This window comes from Aythya fuligula, chromosome 5, assembly GCF_009819795.1.
Source record: "Aythya fuligula isolate bAytFul2 chromosome 5, bAytFul2.pri, whole genome shotgun sequence".
In the NCBI taxonomy this organism is placed as follows: Eukaryota; Metazoa; Chordata; class Aves; order Anseriformes; family Anatidae; genus Aythya; species Aythya fuligula.
In genome coordinates, this window is record NC_045563.1 from 49,450,026 (window position 1) to 49,473,900 (window position 23,875).

Consider the following 23,875-nt stretch of genomic DNA (forward strand, 5'->3'; position numbering starts at 1 on the left):
GCCTGCTATCTGCCAGTGCCATTTTAGGTAAGACAGGAGAGATTTGTATCTTTGAATCCTGTAGAAATTAAATTCAGACTTTGGATCTGGCCTAATGCTGAAGATTTTTTTCTTAAATTCCTGATGAGAGACTGAAATAAAGCTGACTTGATAGTAACACGGGATTGCAGACTGCGAGGCTGGGAGAAAAATGGGGAAGAGAGACGTCTTATCTGCTCCTCACAGACAAGAGCTTGTTATTATCTGTCCGGGTGACTTTAGCAGAGGTTAAGGAAAACAACGTGTATGTTTCCGCGAGCGGAGGCAAGCACGTTCCCTTGGTAAGAAGCGTTCAGGAAATTTGCCGGGGGGCCCCGCGTTCTGCTGATGTGGAATCAGTCTCGTAAATCCATAGGCCGAGCTCAGGAGGGACCTTCGTGATGGCATTGTTTCACCTCCGCACACAGTGCGCCCAAGAATTTCCTGCGTGGAGTTTGAATCTCTCTGTGTTGAGGCACGAGGTCTGCTCTCCTGATTTACACTTCTGAATTTAAACTGTCCCCTTGCAGCTCAGTCTAACTGAAATTAATAGAGGTGCAGCTTTATAAAATGCTTTCTTTGCTGGGGATAAGGGTACTTGTATGCAGTTACAGCCTCTGGAGTAGTGAGAGGAGGTTTGAGGGCTGACACAGGCATCTTGACCACTGCTTTCTAGCCCTGTTAAGTTTCTATGCCTTCTCTAAAGTAACAAATACCTTATTATATAGCTCTGAAAATACATACGCTGTTTTCCCTGTATAAAAAATGATTGAAATAGAAACTTTACTGCACTGCTGGCAGAAGTCAGCTGCCACTCTTTCAGCTCCTCACGCTGTCAGCTTCGGGACTTCAAGATGACAAATACTGGCACGATCACTTGTTTTGCAGCAGAAGCAACCATTACACTGACTCTTTGCCTCCCAGACACCTCTTGGTGTGTTATGAGAGACGTCTGCCCTCAGCTCTCCAAGGTGCTGTAGCTTTTTTCCTCTGACGATTTCTGATGTGGTTAGAATTGCCAGGCGAGACATTGCTGGCGGATTGAAAATGTGTGGGTAATGTGCAGTGAACTGAATATTGTTGCAAAATGCACACAAACAGGGCTGATTTGGTTGTGTTATTTTATATTTGTTCTTAGTTTGTAAGCGTTGTGGTGGGTTTCTTGCTGCTGTTGTTGTTTGTTTTTCTAATTGTAAGAGAGCAGCCACCAAGTCGGCAGCTTGCTGCCCTTTCAAGCAACACCTGTCAGGGCTCCGTGTGCTTCAGGACAGTCTGTCTGGGCTTTGTCATCTCGTGAGACAGCAAAGAGTTGTCTAAAGGTCTACCCGAACCGTAGTCAGCTTGTGGGGATAACAAGCATGTCTATTTCTTGAATAGCAGCACAAATGACAGCACCTCACTTGCCTAAGTGAGGTGTTTGCTCTCTGTTTTCTCCTGTAACATCCCCGGCGGCGGGGCCTGTGGTGGCCGTGGCCGGGCTGAGGGCTTTGCTCGGCTTCACAGCGGGTGAGCAGAACCGAGGAGGCGAGGTGGAGGCAGGGGAGCTGAGGTGAGCTCAGCACAGCATGGGGCTGGCCTGGCCACGTGGGAAGAAAGCTGTTGTTTTAGATGTAAAACGGTTAATTACAGTTTGTGGAGTGCAAAATAATGTCCTGAAGCTGAGCAGGAGCTAAATTAGAAGCACTGTGCAGATACACAACATGCCTTTAGCTGATCGTATCTCTTTCCCCCACTGTGCTGAAGATGTAGTGGAAAAGAGAAGGTTTTGCTTTACATCTTCCATGTGCAGTTCAGTCACACAACTGGTTTTCTTTTTCTGTCTCTCTCTTTTCTCCCACATCTTCATTCGTCTAACTGCCAGCTGCATCTACTGCTTGTATTCGTCTGAAGTGGGAAGATTTTGAAGTGCAGAAGCTTTGCCAGAGTTTTTGTGTGGTTTTTATCCAAGTTCATTCTAACTTATTCTGTTTCTGTGGTTTACTTGGGGCTACGTATTCATCTATATGGAGATGATGATCAGAGGGGAAAGTACGGGTATTTCGTATTTGGCCAGCAACTACTTCTCATTTTATAGAGAACTAAACAAAGAAAACAGTCCTGCTTACTCTCAAAATATCTGCTTGTCAGACCTCTTTCACAGAAGCTCCTTGCTCTATCTTTTGGTAAAGGACTGATAACGAGTGGGTTTTACTCCCTTGCACAACCCTTCTCAAAAACCATAGCGTTGGTCTTTTCATCTTTACTTCTGTTGTTCATCTTTTGTCCCTTTCTTCTTTCTGATGACAGATTTCTTTCTCTCCAGTTTCTCTGCTTTTATTCTGGCCGAATGGCTGATTGTATTTAAAGGTGTTTGTAAAGTGCCTCTGGCTGAAGAGTTTAGGCACCTCTGCTAATAGAAGTGGGAAGAGAGACCATGCTTGTTTTTCTGGCTGGCTGTGTCAGGTTGTTCTTTAAGGGGCAAGATGGGAAAGGGAGCTGCTGTTGAAGAGCTCCTGAAGATTTGCCCAGGTTTGCTGCTAGTGGGGTTAGGATATTTTCACTCTGCCCTTTTCTGTCTTACTCTTTTCCTTTCTCTTCACTTTGCAGGACTGCTTCAGTTCTTGCAGTGCAAGTCCATGTCACAACCTGACGTGGTGGAGAACTGCTAGCCTGAGGTTGATTCTTTGCTTTAGTTGCAGGCTGAGTCCTTGGGTTTGACGACTTGTTGATGCCAGTGAGATTCACACGTGGGCTTTCAAGAGGAGAGACTTTCTGACAGCCCTGCTCCACTCCGCCTGACCCTATGACTGGGGGGTTCACCATAGCTCCATCCTTTGCTCTCCAGTTCCACAAGATGGGTTCGTTCAGAAGGCCACGACCTCGCTTCATGAGCTCCCCTGTCCTCAGTGACCTGCCACGTTTCCAGGCCGCCCGGCAGGCCCTGCAGCTCAGCTCCAACTCGGCGTGGAACAGGTGAGCAGCACCTGCTCAGGGCAAGCCCTCCCCGTGCAGCAGCCCCTCCGCAGGGACTGTGCCTGGCTGGTCTTTGTACCTCACAACATTTATGGCCAAGCTTATTTGTTTATAAGCACGCATGAGCTTCTGGCATGCCCAAGCTTTAACAGCATTTAAAACCTCTGTGGAGGTGACCAGTTAGACCTAGGAGCTTTTAGCCAGCCTTGGTTTTGGCCAGTGTTTTTTGGAGATCTTGTCTTGAAGCAAAACAGAATTGCTCTGTGTTAACAGTTCCTTTTTCTTCGTTACCTTTTAGGCGAACACATTGTTATTAATGTAACAGAGGTCAGTTTCTTAATGCAAAGCAGGCAGATACTTGCATATTATGAAGCTTTTATTATGGTCCAGTTCTTCCGGGCAGGTACGAAGCGTGTGGCTTCTACTTCTACCAGCACTTCATACCGACAGTCCAGTCCTGCCTGCAGCGCATATCACTGCAGTGCATGGCCACTAGAAAAATGATGTGTAGGGTGAAGTGTGAGGTGTCCTGAGCTGATCTAATGGCCTGCTGTTACCAAAGTTGGGTGTTCTCACCTTTCCCTCTGCTACTTTGCAGCAGCTCTGTGCTCTGCCCTTTCTCTTGCTGACCTAACTCAGCTTAATGATGTTGCACAGAAGCAGCCCAGCAAAATCCAGTTTTGTGCCAGGATAGTGACCTGAGGTCAGTGAAGCGTACAAGTGCTATGGCCCGCTCACAAAAGGGAATGCCTGTCAAGGGAATGACACCTCCTCTTGTTGGGTGTGGCAAGCTTTTGGACCTGGCAAACCATCCTGTATACTGTCACTTCATCACTTGCTCTGCACCGATCCGAGAAGTATTAGTTAGAAGATCCTCCAACAGCTGTTGCCACACCTTACACGCATTAGCAGGGCTTAAAGTTGTGTCTGACTGAAGTGATGCTGGCTGCAGAATGTGCTCCAGCACAGGCAGGATCCTGCCAAATGCTGCAGGCTGGGTGGCTCAGCTAGTCCTGCCAGCATTACTGGATAATGCAATGTGATGTGTTTGGCAGATACTGCCAAAAATCTGTGTCTTCTCATAGCCACTAGCCTGCAGCACCTAGCAGAGATCCCCTAAATGGTCTTTTAAAGATATATTGGTGTCCCTATGATGACTTTCCCTTGCTTACTCTAGGCACAGTTTAAGGTTGGTTCTGCTCTGTCTCCCATGAGAGATGTAGGTAAATAAGAGTGATGATTTCCAGGGGAGAAAAAGTGGAAGTATTTAAGTGCAATTAACCTCTCCACCCCGTTATAACCACTCAGCTTTTGCTGGCTAGCTCACGTTGCTCTCTGTGTTAAATCATACTGGCGGCTGTTATTTATGGATGTTGTACTGTCTCATTTCTTTTTTGGCAGCGTTCAAACAGCAGTGATAAATGTGTTCAAAGGGGGAGGCTTGCAGAACAATGAACTTTACACCCTCAATGAAAATATCAGGTAGGTTGCTAAAATGTGTGGAAAAATGGATTTTTGTTGCTGTTCGTTCAGTATTTGCTCGGTTTAGTTTCCTTATAGAAATGTAGTTAGAGGACATTGCTGGGAGGAAGAGGGGTGGGAGCAAAGTTAGGCACAGCCTGAGAGTTTTGAGCTATCTGCCCTCTTTTTTGCCATTGGGTGGTGTGAACAGCATGGGGCTTCTGGGTGATGTTTCTCTGGCTTATGTGGATGTGTAGCTTTGACAAGTAGAGGACATGTATTGACTTGGATTAGAAGGGGCTTGTCCCTTCCGAGGGAGTTTTCCTGTTCCAGCTATTTTTTTTTTTTTATTTTTTTTTTTCTTTATCTTTTTTTTTTTTTTTTTTTTTTTTTTCTCTAAAGCCAAATTTCTCAGAACCACGGAGCATTTAAAAAGAAAGTAAAACACAGCATTTCATATAAAAGCTTAATCTTCATATGATGATTGCAGAGCAAGACCTGAAAATACGAACCCTGAAGATTAAAAAACTAGAATTCTAACAAACAGTTTCTAGCACTGATGACAAAAGTATCGTTTTTTTATTTTAGGCAGCTCTCGTGGTTATCTGTGGTTTCATTCTGATTATTTGGAAACTTTAGTTAGCAATAGACAGGATTATAGAGCAGATAAAGAGCAATCTATTCTTGTGCTGGTTCCAAGTGGTGCTCAGAGGAATATTGACAGAGGTCATGAGTGTAGTCTGTCCTTGCTGTCTCTTTCCCACTCCATCCATACTCATCCATCATGAATGTTGTCATATAGGTCTCAACTTCCACGTTTGTGTGCTTGCCCTCTCCCTATTGCATTTTAGCTGTGTGCCAAGTTAAAGTTTAAGTGTCTATTAGGGCCAAGCACTTACTCAGCAGCAAACTACCCCTTTCCCTATTTTCAACATAAATGCAGCTTGCAGGATGTGAGATTCTGTCCTACTTGACCTGGTCCCAAAGGTGAAAGCTTCATAAAATCCCTTTTGACAGCTGAGTAAGGGCAGTATCTTGTGCCCTTACTTAGCAGTATTTAAGTATGTTCAAAGCAGAAGTCATCAAGTTAGGTTTAAGTACTTGCAGCAGTCTAAATCCTCCATGGGATGAAGATTTCTGTATGTGAAAGGAAAACCAAATGTCGTAAGGCTTTGGAAACACCCTAACCCACAGCCCACTGGCAGACATGGGGACTGGCTTTGGGTTTTGTGGCTCGTCTCCCAGGCTGCTGCCCACTGGGGCAGCTGCAGCCTGCTTTCCCACCCCAGTGCACGCAGGTGCCTTCCTTCCTTCCCAGCCTCGAGGGGAAGAGGTATGCCGGAGAGAAACAGCTCGCTGGCTGGGCTTGGTCCCCGTGGTTGGACCTTGCTGTGTCTGTGCTGGTCACTGAAGTCAGGCTGCGCTGTCAAGAGCTGGGTGAAGAGCAGGAAGTTCTTTGTGAGACGCGTGTGCTTTGCAAGCACTTCTGGTGGTGGGATGGGAAGTTGGGCTTTCCACTCACAGGCAGTACTTGGAAGCGCTCACCTTGAAATCCATGATTGATGTTCCTGCAGGTGCTCCGAGCACTGCTTACGTCTCAAAATGTCACTCTCTAACTAGGCTGCATAACCATCCGAGCAGCTTGTTAGCCCCACGCTAGGGAGCAGAGGACGTGCATCTGCACGTGTGTTTGTGCGCACATTTGCAGCTGCGCACCTGCGGATCCTGACGGAGCTCCCAACAAAGTGTCCGTGCTGGGCGCGCAAGGTGAGCTGCTGGCCTGACGCTGGGCAAGGAGCCAAAGCTGTCAGCCTGCTCTTTTGTGCCATTAGATTGAGCTGCTGCGTTTTCCTCCTTTGTATTCCTCCACTCAGATCATTAGTGGGAGTTAGCAAATGCGGTACTTTAGTAGTCACAGACTCTGCACAGTGCTTAATTGCTTGACAGTGGAGCACAGGAGAGTTTTAAAGTCATAATGACAGGCCCAGAGACGAGCAGGTGGTAACATTTTGCTCTGGATCACTGCCACGAAGTTTTTATCTTGCTGTGATTTGATACCATCTCACTGGATACTTTTTTTTTCTTTTTTTTTTTTTTTTTCTCCACTGCTCTGAAAGCTGGTTGTGACAGCAAGAGGAAACGTCAGAAATGCCATCAGGACGTGGGCTTTCAGGAACGAAGGGGTGACCTTGCCATGGTTAGGGGGAGACTGCCCCAGGTTCTCTCTGGAGCACAAGCCTCTGGTTGCAGGTGCAGATGATCCAACTGAGGGAGCCAAAGTCCTGCCAGGGGCTGTGAATTAGCTGATCAAAAGCCCTCAGGAGTCTGCTGAAGCCAGTAGAAGAGAGTCTCACAAACAGGCCCTCAAAGATTTATCTGGTTCATCCATCTCATAGACATAGAAATGTGCTTTGGGGTGGGTGGGGTGAATATAACTGATCTGAGAGAGAAAGAGTAGAGGTGTGTTTACATCTGAATAATAAAAAAGTTTTGCAAAATGTTTGAGGGGGAAGCTCAGTGTCATGAGCTACTTTCACAGAAGGTTAGAAAAAAGAGCTGTAGCTTGTTGGTAAGATCCCAGCCTGAGATCAGGATGGTCCCTGACTCAAGTACTATTTCTGAGCACTCTTGGTAATGCTTCACTTTGGTGAAAAGTGAAACTCCTAAAGCAGCAGAAAATGCAATGGTTTGCAGAGGGAAGTGTTGAGCACCTCTTACATTTTAGGCAGAATTTACTGCTGCGAAATTTACCATCAGTTACTGAAAGCTGAAAGTTGACATGCTCTGAACTTTGTGAGTTTTTTTTTTTTTTTTTAATGCTTCTTCTGATTTAAAACAAACTTGTTTCTCATAGCAGAATTTTGAACTATAAAATATATATAGGGATTAAAAACCTTTATCATAGCCTGATTTAAGATCCAAGAGTTTTTAATTAAAAATACTTGTTAGGAGTGCCTTCTGCTTGCATGTACGTAGAACAGTTTTTGTTAAATTCCTAGAACTCTTTTCTTGAAAATTGTGCCTTTTTAAAAAACTATTTTTTAATGCAGTTGTCATGGGGAAGCTGCAGTTTCTTCTTGCATTGTTTACTTTGTTGCTCCTCTCCTTATCCGCCCACCTTCTACTTCCAAGAGAAAAGGAAGTATTACGTTGGAGAGATGTGCTCTTTTCAATGAAATGAAAGGTTGCTTTGTTTAAAGAAAAATCAGAAGAAACGATGAATCGATGAATTTCAAACTAAATGAGAACTTGAAGTTATCATCCCAGCTTTTTGTGGATTCGGGGGTGTCAGTGCTGTATTTTGTTTGTTTGTTTGTTTTGTTTTGTTTTTCTTGTTCTAAGCTCATGGATTATAAATAGAAGACTTCAGGGACACAATTTCATTCCTTCATAATTTTACAATATCTTTTGTAAGTATTAGTAGAATATATACTTAGATGTAAAAGAAATCTAAATGTGGCCATAATGACACGCTCACGTATATTCATGTATCTTTGGTGTGACTGGTAGTAAAGTGGGGCTATGCCTGTTAGGAATGACCAGCAATAGCTGCTGCTTCATGGATGTGTTCCTTCTGTCTACAGACGGCTGCTGAAGAGTGAACTGGGATCCTTCATCACTGATTACTTTCAGGTAGTGTTACACGATTTACTTGCTTACTTTAAGATTTGGTCTCTTCAGCTTTGTAGCATACAGAACTCCTTATCACAAGCACGTAGCCTACAAGTTTCATTTCTGTTTTTGCACAGAAGGTCCTGGAGATCCTGATCTTTTTTTTTAACATGGACCATATAGCTCTGAGGGTAACTGTATTTATGGATTCATATGCTAAATTAGGAATAATCTTCCTTTGCACTAAAGAAAGGCTGCTAACAGCCTGCCACGGTCAAGAAGGAATTCGCTTATTATTTTTTTTTTTAAGGAGGGGATGCCTATTCCTAGTTTCTTTCACTCTATTTCTGTAGTATAGAGAATTCTGGAGTAGGTTTTCTGAAACAGGGGCCAGCAAAGGGGAAGAGAAAAGATAACGGCTTTCTGTTTTGGAGGGGGCAGGGAAGGAAGTCCCTATCAGCAGGAAATCAACCTGGTTACTGTTTGCCTTTTAGTCCTATAAATATAAATGTAATCTATGAAAAAGCAAAAGATGAAGGATGAGGGAAGACCTAATCAATCACAAATCTGTTATTGCCTTTTCCTCATACTGTCCAGATAGACAGAAGTTCACGTGCAACCGCATCAAAGCCTGTGTAAGATGATTTTGCGAGAATGCTGATGGCTTTCAATATTGCAAGTCGTTCAGTTGATTAAAAAAAAAAAAAAAAAGAAAAAAAAAAAGAAGAAGGAGGCTTCTGAAAACAAGTGGGATTTTTGTGTCAGTTTTATTCCCTTTGAGTAAGAGAGAGAGAATTTCAGTACTTTCTGAAGTGGCTGACACCGCTGTGTAGCGTGCCAATAGTTTAGAAAGGGGAAAAAAAAAGACTTGTGTTGTTTCCTATCAGTATTAGATTACTTGATTTAAAAAAATCCCCCCACACTTCTGCTGTCAAGTGAGAAGCAAACTCCTGCCCTGGGGGTAGTTACGTTTCACTTCTTTAGGCCCTGTCTGCACAAGTCATTTACTGGAAAGAGGCAGCTTCTGGTGGGACATTTCCTAGAATGGAAGCACAGCAGAGAGGCGGTGAGCCCGTGGTACAAGCCTGTAGTACAGCAGGCTGAAGTGGAAAGCTGCTGCTGCCCCAGCAAGCTTGGGTACAGTTGAAATTTTGCAGCTAAATATATACATGGCAACTTGAAATCTGAAAATGCTTCATCAGGCACTGAGCTACTGCGGTGTTAGGCAAGGCTTGGAGGTCTGGAATAAGCAGAAAATTTCCAGAGACAGCTTTGTGCGTCTTGAGGACTGAGCAGAGCACGGGGCCGTGCGTGTTCCTGAGGGATGCAAGGTGCTGACGCACAACTGTTATCTGGTTTTGAAGATTCAGTGCGTACTGGAGAAGACCTGGGTGGCTTCCAGCACTGACCAGATGCAGCTGCATTGCGTTGCTGTGCAAGACGGGCCCAGCATGGCCTGGGGACCGGACGGCTCTGAGTGCTGGGGTTTGGATGTGTTGTTCTCTTCCTCCAGCCTGTTTTGATCATGCCAGAGCCAGCGGTGTTAGCTGATGCTCCTTAGATCTGGTAGTTGTAGAGCAAAGGACTGAAGAGACTGCTTGCTGCTGGGGGCCACGCTGCTGGACCTGCTTTGTGCTGCTGCTAGCAAGCAGGAGGCACCTGAACTTGTCCTGGGAGAAGGAGCTTATCACCAGCACTGTTTCCTGCAAAAGCAGGAGTAAAAAAAGTGCTCTTTCACCCCAATGGCAGGGCTGTATTACTTCACTGGAAGGCCACAATCACCATGCATGTACTCAGCACTGTGCTGTTGCAGTGGCCTTTGCCTTAGAGAGCTTGCAGTGCAAGGGTTTGGCTGCAGTCTGTTCTGAATTTGTTTTTCTGTCAGTCTGTCTGCTCACACTTGTGCACATACCTCAGCCTATATGGAGCAGTTGAGCTGCAGCTGCTGTTCTCCCACTGAAGTCACTGGGACTAAAATTTATTTTGGGGGGGATTTTTTTAACTCAACTTTAAAAGAAGTAACTTGGCATCCAGCTGACTTAGCCTGAAGCAAAACTCTCAGTACTGGCAAGACATGAGACAAAGAATGGAAGATAAAGGCTATTGTAGGAAATGAGCCTTTTTCCCCCGCTCTGAGCTAAGAGGCAGGCATATTTCTGATTCTACACTGACAGCATGTGCCAATGGTAGAAGTTACCATCCCCTCCTGAACGTCTTTAGTAAAAATCCTAGGGCTGTGGGATGGAGAAAGGCTATTCGTGTGCCAACGAAGAGCTGACAAAACTATTTCATTTGTCTGTGGATTCTGTTTCACTGTTGATGCCAGCTGATTTAAAGATATATTGCTCCACCAAATGAGCAATCAGCCTGTTTATTTGGCTGAAAACAAAGGAAAAAGGGGAAACAAAAAAAAAAATATATATATATATTTTTTTTTTTTTTTCTGTTGGGTCAGCTACCTCATTTGGGCTCCCTCTGACAGGAGGGAGGTGATGGGAGCAGGCGACCAGGGTGGGAGAGGAGTGGAAGCGCATCTTTTGGCAGGAACTTCCTCCTTCATCTCTTAAAGCCTGTCAAGAAACTGTCCTGAGATCCAAATTTACTCTTCTTTTAGGCTGAAATGAACACTGAAAGATCTGCTCTCACGTGTAACCAGGCAGTTTTAAATATTCTAGCAGCAATTCAAACATCTAATTGGATCGTGTAATATTTGGACATGACAGAATGACTAAATATTTTCCATTTCTTATGCCACAGCACTTGTAATGGAAGCCACTAAGCTCATTTTTGTAGAACACATTTTCCATTGTTTTAGAGTCCTGGCTCTTACATAATGTGTATTTTATACCCATACAAACACTTCTTTTTTTTTTTTTTTTTTTTTTTTTTCATAACCATTGATATTTAAGACTAAAATGGAGCAAAGCTTTTTTTAGTGAGACAAAGCTGCTTTGGGGATCAATTTGAACTGATTGCTCACAAGCCATTTTCACCAGTGCTTGTGGAAATTACCAATTTTTAGTTCCTGAAGTTGCTAAGGGCAAGTTTAGGAATCTGATGAGGTTTAAGAAGTTGTTCTCTGTGACCAAACCTTCATCATACCAGAGTCTGGTTTGTATTTGAAAGAGAAACGTAATTCCTACAAGGGTTCTGGTGGAAACTCAGATGTTTCCTTCTGAAGGAGATGTGTGTTTATAAATCTGCTGCTTTAGCAACCCTGTTAGATATACAAGCCATATCCTTGGATCAGAGTCTGAGTGTGAATGCCAGAGAGCTGGGGCTCAGCACACTCGGTATTTGCTGCAGATCTGCCTTAACGCAGTGCTCCCACGCTCCAGGCTTTCCAGTACTGATTTTGCCCATGCCCTGATGCTGTCAGAGGTTTCCTGCTGCTGCCGAGGGGCACTCTGCACCCTCTCCTCTCTCTGCCCTGCTCAGTGACCCAGCAGGGCACCACCAGCTCGTGCCTGGGTTAGCTGGCTGGCGGGCAGCGAGCTGAGCCGCAGCAGGGAGGAGTCCCCTGGTAGGTGGCTGGGGTTTGGAGGAACGTGGTGTAGCGGGGTCTGGGGCATCTCTGGGGCAACTGTAAGATTTTTCAGGTAGGCTCCCTTCTTTTTCCTCCTGTCTCACCCTTGTGGTTATGAAGAAGGTTTCTGACATATAAAATTAGCAAGCATTGGTAAATTGATGTGTTATCTTCCTGATTCTGCACGCAGCCCGAACCAGCACCTTTGAGGATCAACTGTTTCTTTTCACTCTCTGGGGCTTGTTAATCTTGAAACTCAAAGAGGAAAATGGAAATGTTAGCCATTTCACAGCTAACTGCCTTAGCAGAACTGCCTGCTTTGCACGTGTTAACTCCAAGCTGTCTCCTCCCAAAGCAGAGGGACCCCATCCCTGCTGGGAGCCCGCCGAGCCATGGCCTGAGCGGGCAGCTGAAGGAGGCGAGTTGGATGTGTTTGCTCAGTTGCTCCAATGAGAGCTTTGGCATCTCAGACACAGAAGTGAGGCTATTACATAATTTCCAGCCAGTTGCAGTGGAGGGCCCCAGGAGGCAAGAAGTCTTGACTCAGAGCTAGGCCTGGCTTTCTGTTTACATGCAAAACCATATTAACCACAGTGTACAAGACTCATGTCACTGGGGTGTCAAAGTCAGAACAACAAGATCAGAGTGGATAACTGCGAAAGCGAGTGGCAACAGCCACAGCACGAGCCCTGACCCAAGTCAAAATCGATTTTCTGTCCCCCCTTAGCATTATTAGAAGCGCGGCTGGCAGGGCTTCCCGGGCAGTCAGCAAGGAGCTCCTCTGCCAGGTGGCCCCTTCCTAAACCCCTGCTGCATCCCTTCCCAGGACTCTAGCCCGGCCGGTGTCTCTTGATGCTTTTTCTCCCTTGAAAGCCTGCTTTTTAAAGTCGTGCCAGCAGCAGCAAACATCATGTGTCCCTCTGTCTCGCCCAGTCAAACAGAAAGCTGGCGTGCGTGACATTTCTCTTTCTGGTGCCAGGCTCCAATTTGTGCCCTTTTCACAGTAAGGTGAGGAAAGTTGTGCGGGTTTTGAGGTGACCGTGGCTGCTTGGTGCTTGTCCAGAAAACATCGGCAGCTGGAGCCCCTGCACGAAGGCAGGAGGGACCTTCAGCCTGCAAGGGGCTCAGGCTGCTCACTGCTGTTGTGTCTCTCTGCTCGCTGGCTGGGATCCCCTGGTCAGGCAGGCCTGCTCATTGCTTCTGCTTCTCCTGGCGCTTTCTAGGACAGAACTCACACGGAGCAGCTCCAGAGGCTCCGCAGCGACTCCCAGCTTCGTCAGCGTGGGGGGAGGCAGCTCGCCCCCTTACCGTGAGCCCAGCAGAGGGCCCGATCCTGGGTGGCACTGGCAGGCGATGCACCTGCCTTCAGGCCCCGTGCACCTCTGCTCCGTGGACGTGCATGATTCACTCACTGGGTGTTACCACACGAAACTTCCTGCGGGGCTGCACCCAGGGCTGTCCCGCAGCGGGGCTCCGTGCGGAGCCGTGCTCGCAGCACCCCACTGCGTGGGCACAGGCATGGGATTTTCCTGTAGCCACTGCCAGAGCGGGGACGTTGTGGTCTAGGTTGCAGCAGTGCTGCCCACTCGTCTGCCTGGTCTGCTCTCCTTCTTACTCCCCCTGCTTCACTTTCTCTTTTTGTGTGGGGTTTCTCTTTTAATCTGTGTTTTGATCACAGCGGTCTCTAGAGTCTTTTTTAGGACATTATGTCATTTTTCTCCTGCAATTTATTCTCTATGTAGGATCAAAATGACCTCCCTACTTCTATCATCATTTTCACCTCTTTCTACAAAGAGCAAAATGGGGGCATGCTCCAGGTATGAAATTCTGCGGCTCACAGAAATTGGCTTCTCTTAAACACTGGAAAAAACTTGGTATGTGCTTGTGTGCTACTGGCAATAACTGGTTAGAAAATACCAGGCAAATAAGTTTGGATGATGCTTTTTTTCTCAAATTAATGTCAGAGCATCCAAGAAAAGAGTGGCAGTGTGCCTGTAGAGCCTCTAGAAGTGTAGCTTAACACTGGATTGCTTAGCCCCAGTTGGTTCAAAGGGGGAGTTTGCATTTCAGAAATGGTGAAATGTTTAGATGATAAGCTTGTGTTTTGTTTTGTTTTCTTTTTCCATCCAGCAAGATCAGGTCAGTTATTTCAAGTTTGCTCTGGACCAGCATACTTCTGGTCTAAGCTTTTGTTTCTGATTAATGAATTAGTATTGACTTGTTAACATTAATGTGGCTTTTAAAAGTCATACTGGCTGTGTTCAGCCTGGAGAGCTGAAAGGAAACTAAAATTTCTCTGTAATTAAATGGGTGTTCAAGTAAACCTTTTTGCCCAAGCGTGGTGGCTTATTGGGAAATAGTAATATTTGGTTGGTTTGGGAGAATCCTGTTTTGCCTTGCTGAGGTTGCTAGTCCTGCTGCTCAGACAAGATGTGCCATCTCCTGGGACGGGTTAAGCTTCCTCAATGTTTTCTGTGGAGCTTTGTCAAAACCCACTCGGCTGCTGTTGCCCACCTTGTGCTCGAGCAGAGCCGAGCAAGGCCCGCTAGCGGCAGGGCTGCAGCCCGGAGCAGCTCCTGCCGGCTCTGCATGAAGGCTTTGCTCTAGCCACATTTACGAGCGGTGGACCCGAAAGAGCTCTTGTGGTTTTCTGCGCTTTGTGAAAACAGGCGGCTTTCAACCTGTAGGATTTCACCAGTTCGCTTTTACCAGCTGCAAAGCACCTCTCCCCAATACACCAGCAGCTGCGCTTCCCTGGGGGGTCAGCTCGGGGCTGTGCTTTGCAGGACAGGCGCTGCAGCAGGAGCAGCGACGGGTCTGTGGCACCCCGAGAGAGCACACAGCTGGGGCTTCGTGGTGGGGAGCCAGGGAAAGCTGCTTTGGGAAGGGAGGGAATAACTGCTTCCAGTTGGCCCGTGATTATTGCACGGAGCTGGGAGGTGGCAGCTGAGCTTTTTCAGATAAATGCATCCTTCAGGCTTGCTTGGTGCAAGTCTTAACCTGGTTCTGCTTGTAAATGTAACATTTATTTTCCCTCTCAGCTCTGTGCCCCTATATTGCCTCAGGAATAAAGCAGTAATGAGATACGTAACCTACACAAGCTCTGGTGCAGGCCTCCCTGGGGCTGCATTTATTGAATTGTATTGATTAGTCAGCAAGCCGTGTGGGATTGCTTCATGAAAAAACCTGTCTTGCGTGATCCAAGGGGGTAATGTTTGGACTGAAGCCATTATTAAGCCCGTGACTTCAGTAGAAAAGACAAAGAAATAAAATTTCCAGAAAATCTTAAGACTGGGAGAAGAGAAATGATTTTTTTTTTTTTTGGTCATTGATGTCATAAAAAAAAATAAATTCTCTGTTCCATAGGAAAAAGGAAAATTAGAGGGGATGATTGAACCATCTGCAGTAACTGTGTGCTGGGGAACTCAACGTTTTCTTAGAAGCCCTAAGAATGAGATTATGCGACCCGTTTAGCACATGGAAAAAATGAGAGATGTTTCATTAAAAAAAAACATCATAAATTCTTTGTATCCAGCTAATGATGAATATAGCTATTTTTAATTGATAAAACAGTGCTGCCCCTGAAGGTGTGCAGATGTATCTGCTGGCAGAGCTGTAAAACACAAAAATGACTCTGGAAGTAGAAAGCATCAGTAACACAAACTTATAACTGAAGTAGCTGGAAAATTGTGTCTACAGTGCTCAGGAAGAGTACGTAAATTGAAACCTAATGTTCTGGTGCAAACAGAGAAGGCATTCATATTTCTGGAGACGCACACAGGAAAATAAGCGTGACATCCTCATATATATTTATATATACCTTTTTATCATGTAATAGTTTAAAATGCCACATTATTAAAGACTAACTGTAAATTTTCCCTGCAGTATATAAGATCTGTAATTACCTCGAGCTATAGGTTGGAAAATAAAGGCTTGACATATTTTACTAATAAACAGAAAGCAGTTGGGAGAATTAAAATGCAATATCACTCCAAGCATTACCCTATTGATCAGGCAGAAAAACATTTACAGTGTAAGCGGCTCTCATTTTTTCTTTTTTCCCCATATATATTTTTTTTAATTCCAGATTTCTTCCTCCCTCCTTTTTCACACTTTTTTCTTTTTTTTTTCCTGGAAAGTTTTCTAAGGCTTTTTTTGTGTGTGTGTCCAGAGCCCGACACACATAGTCAATTATTTCTGCCATCTAAAATTTGAATGGAGAGCCCAACAATTTTCACCTCTCTCTCCAAAACTCTTATTTCTGCTAGAGAAAAGTTGCAAAATAGTTACCTTCCTTTAGCTGGTGCAATGTTTGGAAGCACTGCAATTGTTTTCACTGCATCACCATCTTTATCCCACCGCTGCTGGTGTCCCTGCCCAGGAGGCAATCTGCTCCCAGCCGCCTTCTCTCTGCAGCTTGCCCCATCCTTTGGCAGCCCCCTGCTCCCTGCTCTGGTGGGAACTCGGGCTTTCCCTTTCTCTCAACCCTGACCCCAGCCTTAGTCAAGGCTCCCAGCCACTGCCCAGATGAAATGTTTCTCACCGACAAGTTCCCCTTGCTCCCCGCAGTTTCCTTTGGCAGCCCGTTGTCACCTCGGTGATGATGACTAAATCAGAAAATCGGCATCTGCAGGGAAAAAAAGAAAAAAAAAAAAAACACAAAAAGAGTTTCAATCTGTGGATACCGAAAGTCCAGACAAGTGGGCTTTTATTTATTTCTTTTCAGAAGTTTCTGCTGGGCAGGTGGGCACCTCTGTGTGGACGTGGCAGCAGAGACCAGAGCCCGCCCTCCCTAGCTGGAAACCACGCGTGGCCTGGGACCTGCAAGCAGCTGCTCTGCTGTCCGTAACGTTACCAGAGTGCTGTGTTGGCAGGTGCTGCGTTTTAACCACGGTTAATGAGAGTCATTTGTACACTATTCGTGAGCAGGTTCAGAAGGTCGCATGCAAAAGTCCATTGGGCTCCTGTCTCCCTGTAGTCGCCTGTGTGCAGAATGGCAATTTCAGCGTGTTCCCGTGCCAAACAGGACTGTTCAGGTCAGCTCTGATTCCTGTGCTGGAATCGCTGGGGTTGGTGGATGGGAGACTGGAAATTTTTAGTAGTTTGACTGCCCTGCACGGATAGGATTGCTTTTGCACTTGTGCCAGCAATAGGGAAGGTCAAAGTCTTGTGACTTGGATGGGCAATTCAAATACGGCTTCATCCTGTGTGATGACCCTAAAGTGCTCTGGTTTTGTTGTGTAACTTATTTAAAAGGAACCTACATTCTATGTCTAAAATGTTCTAAATATTTTTGGTTTCACATTCCAAAAAAGAGAGGGCTCCTGCTAGCAGGACTAAATTAGCTTAAACCACACATGACCATTAACTGCTTCCCTCTTGGATGCACGGTATGGTATTTAACCATCACTGCTACTCACGGAGTTCACCACTGGTGCAACGGGTGGGCAGTCCTCCCTGTGTCGTGACTGAAGTCTGGAATCACTAATAATAAGGAGATTCCCGACCAGTACAGTGCATCCCGAGATGTTTCCTTACTGGTAGGATGTTTGGGGGTGTCTCTTCAGTCCATTAGCCTCAATCTACTTGCAGAAGACTTTCGATTAGACACATTACTTAAAGAAGAGCCCTTCCTTTTCTACACATTTCAATGATACCTGATGCTAATGAGTAGGACTTGTAACTGGAAAGTTTTTTGCTTGTTCTGGAAAGTGAAGTGCAAGCAGAGAATATCACAGAGCAATGTTTCTTTTTATTTAATTATTGTTTTCCCCCTTCAGCAGTATCCCAGTTCAGTGTAGTTTCTTGTTGTAGGGGGGATGCGGAGGCGTGCTGCTCTCTTTGCTGGTGCTGTGACCTGCTTGTGTGTATCATGACCAGGCTGGTGCATGGTTACAATGGGAAGCAGCTCTGATGCCCAGAGCAGCAGCACAAGGGCAGGTTTGTGATATGGCAGCTGTCAGGAGGCTGCAGTACTGTGGCAGAATATTGTAAAGGCAATGTCTGTGGGGACTGAAAACAGATGTGCCTTGCTTCTGTGCTGATAAATGGGTTGAGAGGTGCAACTTTGACCAGGTTAGCCAGTAAGAATAAAAGCCAGAGGATGAACATGAGAAAGCAAGAGACCTCTGAATATTGTGTGCTACCCTGGTATTGAGTCCTTTCAAAGGCTTTATTTTCTATCAGTATGATCTCTGTGGTGGGACTGAACCTTCGGGGATGCAGTAATAGCATGTTACCCTTCTGCAGCTCCTTCCTCTAGGATTCTCAGAGCATTTCAGAATAACTGATTTTCCTCATGCTTTTGGGAGAACAAAAAGGTGGGTATCATTTTTTTGTACCAATTTTACATTTGGGGAAAGGAGACCTGAATACGTATCAGATATTTAGAATTACAGATATTAATTAATGAATATCTTGTTCTGTCTGATCCGTGATAATTAAGACCATCTAGAAAGACTGTAGCTCCTGCCTCTTTCTTCTGCAGCTTGACACGGCACACTGAGATGATTGAACTGCTCAATATAGGAAAAAAAGAAAAAGAAAAAAGTAAAAAGCCTCATAGAAAGGGAATAGGTAGGGAAAGACAGAAAGATGTGGGAGCTGAATTGGCTTACTGTGTGGGCAAGCAGTGAGGTAGCAAAGAAGGAAGTGGGACTTTTTGGTAGCATTTGGCCTTTTGATCACCTCTGTCATATGGCTGAGGTGTAGCTAATGGGGCTGCACTCTAGGTTAAGAACCATTTTATTTTCTGGACTCCCTCCCCATGACCCAGGACGGGGTCGTTTTGGCAAACAGTGTGCAAAGCTCACAGTGAGACCAGGTCTGGTGGCGGTGCTGGGAGCTAGAACTGTGGCATGAGTAATCGTTGGATAACTGCATGTGAAGAGGGTAACATCTGAAAAAAACACACATATTCTTCCATGTTTATTTTAAATCTTGGAAAAGGCAAATGCGTGTCTCTCTCTTCTCTCTTGGCAGAACCAGCTCCTTGCGAAAGGCTTGCTGTTTATAGAGGAGAAGGTTAAGCTGTGTGAAGGCAAGTACAGAAAGAAACCCATTCTGGAGTGGGCTCTTGGAGCGCCCTTTCGAGTCGCGCTTTGATGTTTGGCCAGAGGAGATGACTTGCATGGCTGAAATGCCTGCAGCCCTGTCCGGTACCGTCTGAGAGGGTCACACAACCTCTTGGGGGCCAGGCTGCACTCAGTCTGTGCTGTTTATGGATGGTGGGCTGTTTGAATACCCATGTGGCTGAAGCCACATCAGCCATGGCTTCACCACAAGAGCAGCAGTGTGTGTCCTGAGAGGCATTTGACCCTGAGCTCAAATCAGTTGTAGGCTGGACACGTATCCTGCTGCAAAACTGTGCTGAGAGCCTTCTGCCTGGTATTTCCCAATGTGATTCGCAGCTCTGCAGTCTGGCTTTTTGCACTCGTGGAAGCATGATTTGGGTTACAGCAACACTGTGTCATTATGCTTTAGAGAGCTGAACCAACAGGCCTTGTGTAAACGTAAAGAAAAAACGGGCACTGGGATGGGAACGAGGTCTTTCAGTAAAGAAGCCAACCACAGATGAAGTTCTGCCCAAACCACTGGGGCACAGACATTTGCTACCACAGAGCCTGTGGACCAAGGCCAGCTTGGAGCAGCGACTCCCGGGGGTGGCTGTGGGGGGAGTTAGTCATGCCCTGAATGCCTTCCTCAAGCAGAGAGTGCTGCTCAGAGCACGGCTTTATTCAAAACCAGGCTGCCGTCTGATTTGACCCAGTTTTGTAGCCTGGAGGGAAGATCCCTTGCTGATCGTCAACCTGCTGTATCTGGGTCATTAAATGCCAATCGACGCTTATAATCTGGTGTCATTGTTGGCGCTGGGCTCCTCCACACTGTTCTTCATCGAGGGAGCTCTCCGTTTGGCCAGCACGCTGTGGGACCAGACCTTGATGGAGCTGTGCGGTTGCCAGCCTCCTGCTTGGTGTGTGCTTCTTGGCACAGGCTCTGTAATGCAGGGAAGAAAAGCAGAATTGTGCATTTTCACGGACATGGGTGCCTGCTCTGCTGCTGCCAGCTCCTCAGAAAAGGCACCATGCAGCTTATCATAGGTTTTGTTTTATGTGTATTCATATAAAATTGTTCTGATTTCTGCTTTAGCATGAAGAAGATCGACTTCCAGCCTGCAATAAGCTGAGAGCAGCCCAGGAGTAGTTTGCAGCTGCTCAGGTAGATCAGTCAGGGTAAGATTTCCCAGGCAGACAGCAAAACCCCCTTCCTGTGCCTCGTTTTTGTCCCCAGTTTAAAATGACACCAGAGCCACTTTACCTGTGCAAGCTGGCATCTCTGCAGGAGATGTCTCTTGTCACCTTTCTTTCACAACCCGTAGGCTTGTTCCAGGCCTTGCGGTCTCAGCAGCAAGAACTCGCACACGCTTCTCAGCTTGTGCTGTCTTCCTGGAAAATTTCTCCCGTCCCAGCACTCAGTGATGGAATCATGTTCCTGCTGCAGGGCATGGCAGTGTTTCACTGTGTCTGTTTTTCAAATCTCATCCTCTTATTTTAATACAATTTTTCTTGATCCAGTCTGTCAGAATCTCTTCCAGTGCCTGTAGGATTAGGATTTCTTGAAGGAACAAACCATTCCCCTTCAGAAGGAAAAGGAGTCTATGCCACTTCATTTCTAGCCCCACATACCAAAGCATTACAGTCTTGGGGAGGAGACAGAAGAGGGAGAAAGTTAAGAATTCAATTCATCTGTTTCCTGTTGTCTTTTTCATTTACGGTTGGCTGTTGCGGGGGTGTTGGGTAGCTGCTTGTGTGCCTGGAGCTCCAGTTGTGAAGCTGGTGTCATATCTGAGAGATGCTTCCCTCTCAGCCCTCCTGCAGTCAGTGAGGTCTCTGCTTGAAAGGAAACATCTGCAGAAGCTGGTCCTGCTGCCTCTGCCCTCCGGCTGTGTTGTACACGACATGACCCATTGCCAAGCATGGAAGTCTCCAGATGGGGAAAACACTTCAGCACACAGCGATAAGGCTCCCTCCAGTTGCAGTTTTGTGTGTGCTCCAGTTCCTCATGTAAGCTTGAGGCTGAGGCTCCAGAGCTGCCTTGAGCAGCTGCTTCCCTTGCTGCTCCTTGAGTCTTGACTGCTTGTGAGCCCCGTCTGAGGCTCTGTGAAAGGTGTCCTGGAAAATGATTCTGTCAGAAAACCCATGTTATTAAACGTGGGAATGTATTTGCACCTGAAATTTCTGGGGTTTTAATATAAAACGAAAAAACGTTGCAAAACTTTGGCCTTTGGGGTTGGAAAAATCCCCTAAAAAGGTCAGAGGGTTTTTTTGGGCCTAAATGCTGAGAAACATACAGCTCTGTAAGGCAAGCCTAAGAGAATAATTTAAAATGTCTATACAAACTATTATGTTCAGTAAAGCATTTTTTGTTAATAATAGGCTTTTGACCACAGTTGTATTCTTATTATGGGAGTCATGAGTTGCATAACGTAGTCTGCCTTCATCTTAAATATCCACTTACATTCGGGGATGTTTGTTGGAGGCGGATTCACAGGAGGGGTAACCACAAGTGGATTTCACTTGGGAGCCTTCCAAATTGCCACGTTTGAGAGGAGAAGCCCTGAGAGGAGCACGGTGGCTTTGTGGCTTGTCAGAGCAGTGGGGGAACAGCCTGCAGGAGTTCGCGACTTCTGTGGCTGTGCTTGAGGCTGCTGGGATGCTGGAGAGGGGTTGGCTCTAATAAATGGTCCCACTCGGTTGCTGCAGGACAGCTAATGCTGGCTTTATGCACTGCTAGCCCTGCTAGCTTAGTAATTAGCTAATTTGGTAATTTAGAACAGCAAGATTACCCAGTCCTTTGCAGGGGAGGTAATGCTTCCTCTTGAAGTCATTCTTCCCACTTCTGTTGGAGCTGGTCTCGTGTTTTGCTCGGAGCTGTCCTCTCTGCAGTAAGTGACGGAGCAATGCGTGGGTACACCCTTGTGTCCCTGTCAGTTAAGGCAACGTTTGGCTGGGTTATGTCCCCTTTCCGGGAGGAAACTGGGAACATGAAGGGTGGGTTTGTATCTCTTACCTGGGGACACAGAGGGCAGTGGGAAAATTCAACCTGATTTTAGTATCCTTATTGCTAAAGCTCTTTCTTTCTCCCAATCTCTGTTTGTGTAGGTGAGGATCGCATTGAGATCCTGTCTGAAATTTGGGATCACTACTTTACAGAGACTCTTCCAACACTCCAGGCAATATTCTACCCTGTCCAGGTAATCTCCATTAAAATTCAGTCTTCAGGTGAAGCAATGTAACTACGATGTCTCCTAACAGTGCACCAAAACTTCTGTTTCAGCAGTACTGTTTGGCTGGTGGCTATACAGGTCTCAAAACCTTTAAACTACATCTGGGAGGAAGCAGAGTTTGCACAAGTCAACATTAGTTATCTGAGAAGGACTGCTAAAATCGACCAGGCCTTTTGAGCTGAGTTTATTCCCATTTATCTATCCACTCTCTGTTCTTAGCTAAGCTTGTACACTGAAATTATCGGGCTGTACTTTGTCTGGACTGAAGCTCTGGACCATTTGCAGTTGTAAGTTCTTCCATTGTTAAATCTCTGGAGCTCTGCATGACAACGCTGACAACTTGTCTTCAGATGTCTTCCTCTGAACACTAGAACAGAAACCAATGTGTCTGACTTGTCCAAACTACTTTTGGAGGGCTTATATCCAAGTTGTGCCTTTGGAAAAGCCTCTTAATATAGGGGCAAGTAAGCTTCTGGGTAGAGGACAAATGAACAACTTTATGTAAGACCCATTTACGTTGGATATTTTACAGCTGATTATTCCATTGGAATTGTTGAGCTGTGTCAGTTTTTCCTGTAGTTTTGGTGAGGGTTTCCATACAAGCAGTCTGAGTACCTTCCCAGTCTATTTTGATCTTCTGTCCCATCAAAGGAGAAGCAAAAACGTACTTCATGAGTAGACATTCTGTGAAATGCAAGCTGCCTTCTCCTGACTTTTGCCTGTTCCATGAGACGTGCTTTCTGGAGCCTTTTTAAAAATTTATTTATAATATTATTTTCCCCTTGTATTGTTTGAAAGGCAGCATGTAAAGCTCAAAGGTTGCCCTTTTTCTCTAATCTTATTAAAGCTGGCATTTCCTAAAAGAGCAAAAGACTTCTGTAAAGACAGACACTAACCTTTTTACTGTGTTTATTTTTATTCTTTCCTTGCTGCAGATGCTTAAAGGTAGGTGCTTGGCAGCTCAGACTGCACAATTATAACATCCTCCTTTTTTTTTTCTTCTCCTTTTGCAACTAACTCCCAGTCATAGAGTGACCTAATCTATTTATGTAGGGGTTTGTCTGCACTGCAGCTATCCGTGCACTGTAGAAACAGCTGAGCTAACTGTGTGTGATGTCTGCAGATGCTAATAATTCTTCCACTTACCAGAAAATCTCCTCTGGTGCTATTAAATGTCTTTAATGAGAACCTGAACAAAAACTACTGCACGGTTGGTGCAGCTTTTGGAAGTAGCTTGGTGGTGGTGGTGATGAAGCCGTGCCTATGGGATAATGGGATTCTTTGAAGTCTTAACAAAGATGCAGTAAGAAAGTCGTCACAAAATCCGTGTCCAAACGATTTTATAGAAGCTGTGATGTTAAGGGCATATTGTTATTTTCTAAATGAGGAACTGAAAGGTTACAGACCACATATTTAAAGCTTTGCAAGTATCTAAGTCCTACACAAATGACTTAAACACCCTAAATAAATACGTCTAAGGATCTGACTCAAAGTAAGCTGCCTTAGGCTACAACAAAGGGAACTGCTGGAGCCACGAGAAACCGAATCATGATTGCTCTTATTCCAGAGCAGTGCCCTGATAACAAGGTTGGCCTTTTCCTACAATTAAGAAACCGTATGTGCCTATTTATCTGATGCATCACCAAATGTAAAAAGAGGTCATCTAGCAAATCCCTTTCACCAAGCTGCAGTTCTCCATGAGCTACTCTGGTAGCTGAGGAGGCCTTTGCGTTGTTGGTTCGCCATCACCTGTGACTCCCCTGTTGTAAATGCCAACACCAATGTCAGCGTTTTGTTGTGCCTTCTGTGATCCCAGCAACTCTCCATTCAGAATGAAAGTAAGTCAGCCAAACTTGTGAGTCTGTTACCAAATGTAGTAACTAGAAGTAACTTCCTATCTCAGCTAACTTTAAACCTGAGGCTCAGAGCTGTTGCAGAAATATGACCTTTAAGCAGCCAAGTTGGTTAAATTGCTGTGCAGAGGGAAACTGTGTAAACAGGTCACTGACTTTTATATAGTT

The 23,875-nt window shown here is 45.5% G+C and overlaps 1 protein-coding gene across 1 annotated transcript in view; it reads left to right on the forward strand.

The window, feature by feature from the left end:
* The first annotated feature begins 2,737 nt into the window (after positions 1–2,737).
* The window catches only part of PRR5L (proline rich 5 like), a 28,703-nt gene continuing 7,565 nt past the window's right edge, over positions 2,738–23,875 (forward strand). The window contains exons 1-5 of the mRNA XM_032188998.1: positions 2,738–2,970; positions 4,372–4,452; positions 8,016–8,064; positions 18,551–18,608; positions 21,730–21,821. Coding sequence (XP_032044889.1) covers positions 2,801–2,970; positions 4,372–4,452; positions 8,016–8,064; positions 18,551–18,608; positions 21,730–21,821 — 450 coding nt within the window. The 5' untranslated portion in view covers positions 2,738–2,800. The remainder of the gene's footprint in view (positions 2,971–4,371; positions 4,453–8,015; positions 8,065–18,550; positions 18,609–21,729; positions 21,822–23,875) is intronic.